The sequence below is a fragment of the Montipora foliosa genome, chromosome 6, assembly GCF_036669935.1.
Source record: "Montipora foliosa isolate CH-2021 chromosome 6, ASM3666993v2, whole genome shotgun sequence".
Classification (NCBI taxonomy): Eukaryota; Metazoa; Cnidaria; class Anthozoa; order Scleractinia; family Acroporidae; genus Montipora; species Montipora foliosa.
Window position 1 is genome coordinate 28,517,733 of NC_090874.1, and position 2,500 is coordinate 28,520,232.

The 2,500-nt window shown below is 37.2% G+C and overlaps 2 protein-coding genes across 10 annotated transcripts in view; one reads left to right on the forward strand and one right to left on the reverse strand.

Moving 5' to 3' along the window:
* LOC138007093 (centrosomal protein of 83 kDa-like) overlaps positions 1-2,500 on the forward strand; it is a 622,454-nt gene that overhangs the window by 300,810 nt on the left and 319,144 nt on the right. The window lies entirely within an intron of this gene.
* The window catches only part of LOC138007087 (maternal embryonic leucine zipper kinase-like), a 39,667-nt gene that overhangs the window by 24,364 nt on the left and 12,803 nt on the right, over positions 1-2,500 (reverse strand). For all 3 annotated transcript variants that reach the window (XM_068853804.1, XM_068853805.1, XM_068853807.1), the window contains 5 exons: positions 2,189-2,242; positions 1,769-1,858; positions 1,582-1,608; positions 166-265; positions 1-30 (listed from right to left, as the gene is read on the reverse strand). The exon at positions 1-30 is cut by the window's left edge and continues 5 nt beyond it. In XM_068853804.1, the coding sequence (XP_068709905.1) occupies positions 1-30; positions 166-265; positions 1,582-1,608; positions 1,769-1,858; positions 2,189-2,242 (301 nt within the window). The remainder of the gene's footprint in view (positions 31-165; positions 266-1,581; positions 1,609-1,768; positions 1,859-2,188; positions 2,243-2,500) is intronic.

Consider the following 2,500-nt stretch of genomic DNA (forward strand, 5'->3'; position numbering starts at 1 on the left):
TTCCATGGTAGGGAAAACCAGATATTAATTCTAAAGGGACAAACAAAGACAATGGCTAAATTAGTGCTGCCATAAAACAAGGTAAAATCAAGATTCACATGTATTGGATACATACATTCTGAAGCCAACTTGCAGATGGCAAACAATTAGATATCAAGTTCTCACCAGGGGCTGCATATGCAGGTGAACCACAACAAGTATCAAGGTGATCTGCCATTCCACCTCTTGGTTTAGCCACTAATCCAAAGTCAATTAGTTTTATGTTCTGTAAACCAAGAAGAGAAAAGTAACAAATTTGATTCTGTTCACACTGTAGCAATTAGGCTTGAGCGTTAATAAGAAACACTCAAATACATAGTGATACATATATTTATAAATACTTAATTGACCGCTCCCCATAGGGGCTTTTCAGGGCCAATGAAACACAAAGAACGAAACAACAACTCTTAAGAATCGCAACTGGCCAGAGGCAAACCAGTTGGCTATTTACAAGAGCAACCGAGAAATTGAACCAGGGACTACCAGGAACAAGTGATCAGAATGAGTCTTGAACCCAGGAACTCTGGATCTCAAGCCAAGCGCCCTAACCATTGGGCCACACTGCCTCTTTAAGTGCCTCCTTAAATGCTAAGTTGGAGCTGATAATGAATCCTGGAGTAGCATTGTATATTTTATTCAATCTCACAGTAAGCAGAGGTTTCATTAGTAGCCAGCAACCGGCAAATTCTGCCGGCCACTCCCTAAAGTTATCACCGCCAGCTTTCTCGAAAAATTACATGATTCTCACAGTTTCACTTTGATCCATTTTAATTTATTTTAATTCAATAAAACAACTAGAATATCAAGAAACCTTTTGCTGTATGTTCTGCTCCTTTTTGGATGTTGGGTACTTTTATGAATTAGTTATTTGAATGCGCCTTAGCCACTCACGCACCAACGCAATTTCTACTCCGCCCTGTTGGTCCTTTTGGATGAATAGAGGAGAAAGACTGGTGCCACATGATTCCCTCCCTCCCTCCCTCAATTTTCCATGCATTGTTTGTGTTGTTTATTAAAAATGGAGGACAGCAACTGGAGGCGATATTTTGTTGTAATTACAGAAGAGATTGAAAGGGCAACAAATTGTCTTCTTGTTTGGCCATATAATTATATAGCCATGTGTTAATAAATATCTGTGACTGATGTTGTTGCACAGATTGCTGGACATGCCATTTCCGAGCTCCTGGATTTCAAAATTTTCTGGGGGAGCATGCTCCCAGACCCCCCTAAGGAAAAGGGGCCTTTCCGCCCCTTTCTTGCCACAGTTGCCTACTTCACAAGAGCAGCCGTTTACTAAAAAAACTTATTGAAATCCCTGAGTTAGGTGATTAGATAACAATAAACATGTTTGATTCCTTTAGGTTCAAGATTAATAAGACATCAAGCTGGGATCATTTGCTGGTAGCATTACACTGTATCTTACATGTAAGTTTTGCATTGCTTAGTGGTGCAGGTTAAGTGTCCAGCTATGCAGAGCTATGCTAAAACACTGAAAAACCTCTTTGAGAACACAAAATACAGTATGCCAACCTAATTACTTACCTGATCTTCATCAAGAAGCAAGTTTTCCTGAAACAAAGTAAAGTCTTTTAAAAAGATATTTCATTTACAGAAAATAGTTTGACAGTGTTTATAATTATTACAAAAAATCTTGCTGTTGTTCTGAACCAACTGCATGAGAAACTGGCAATAAATTCATGTAAAATTATTTTAAGAGAGGACATCTTACAGGTTTAAGGTCACGATGAGCATATCCTCTATCATGAATGTACGCAACAGCAGAAACAATCTGTCTGAAGAAACCTCGCGCTTCATCTTCCTATTGTGCAGGAAAAAAACAAGATGCCACAACAACAAAAACAAATTTATGTAGCACCACATACATGTAAATACTATTTTAACCATCTTAGCTTTAGCTCTCACACAAAACTCCCAAAATAGAATTAATTTAATTAAATATCTTGGACAAATTAAAAACTGCATGACATTAACAATATGAAAAAGCTTAACTTTGAAAATTAATAGTAGTCTCACTAAAGACTATCACTTTAACGCACTGACACCTGGGGGTAAGACAATTCATTTTTACTCCTCAACTGGGGCTGTCCTAGGGGTTCACCACTCAAGTATCTGAGTGCATGGCCTTTACCTTAAGTTTGTCCTTAGCAACAATGTAGTCAAATAACTCTCCACCAGGAGCATACTACAAAACAGAAAAACAAAAACAAATAAGTTACTGGACATTAAGCTTCAGTACTGTCAATAATAACCACTATTATAATCAACAATAATCATGACAAGATGTTTCCATGCAAATAGTGTTGTTTTGCAGCACACTTTATAAGAGAGGACTGAGAATGAAAATAAATGATAAAAAAGAGGCTTCCCAGATACAGTGCTGCATAATTCTTGCAAATTATAAAATTACATGATTAATTTATTTACAAAAAATATGCAGGCA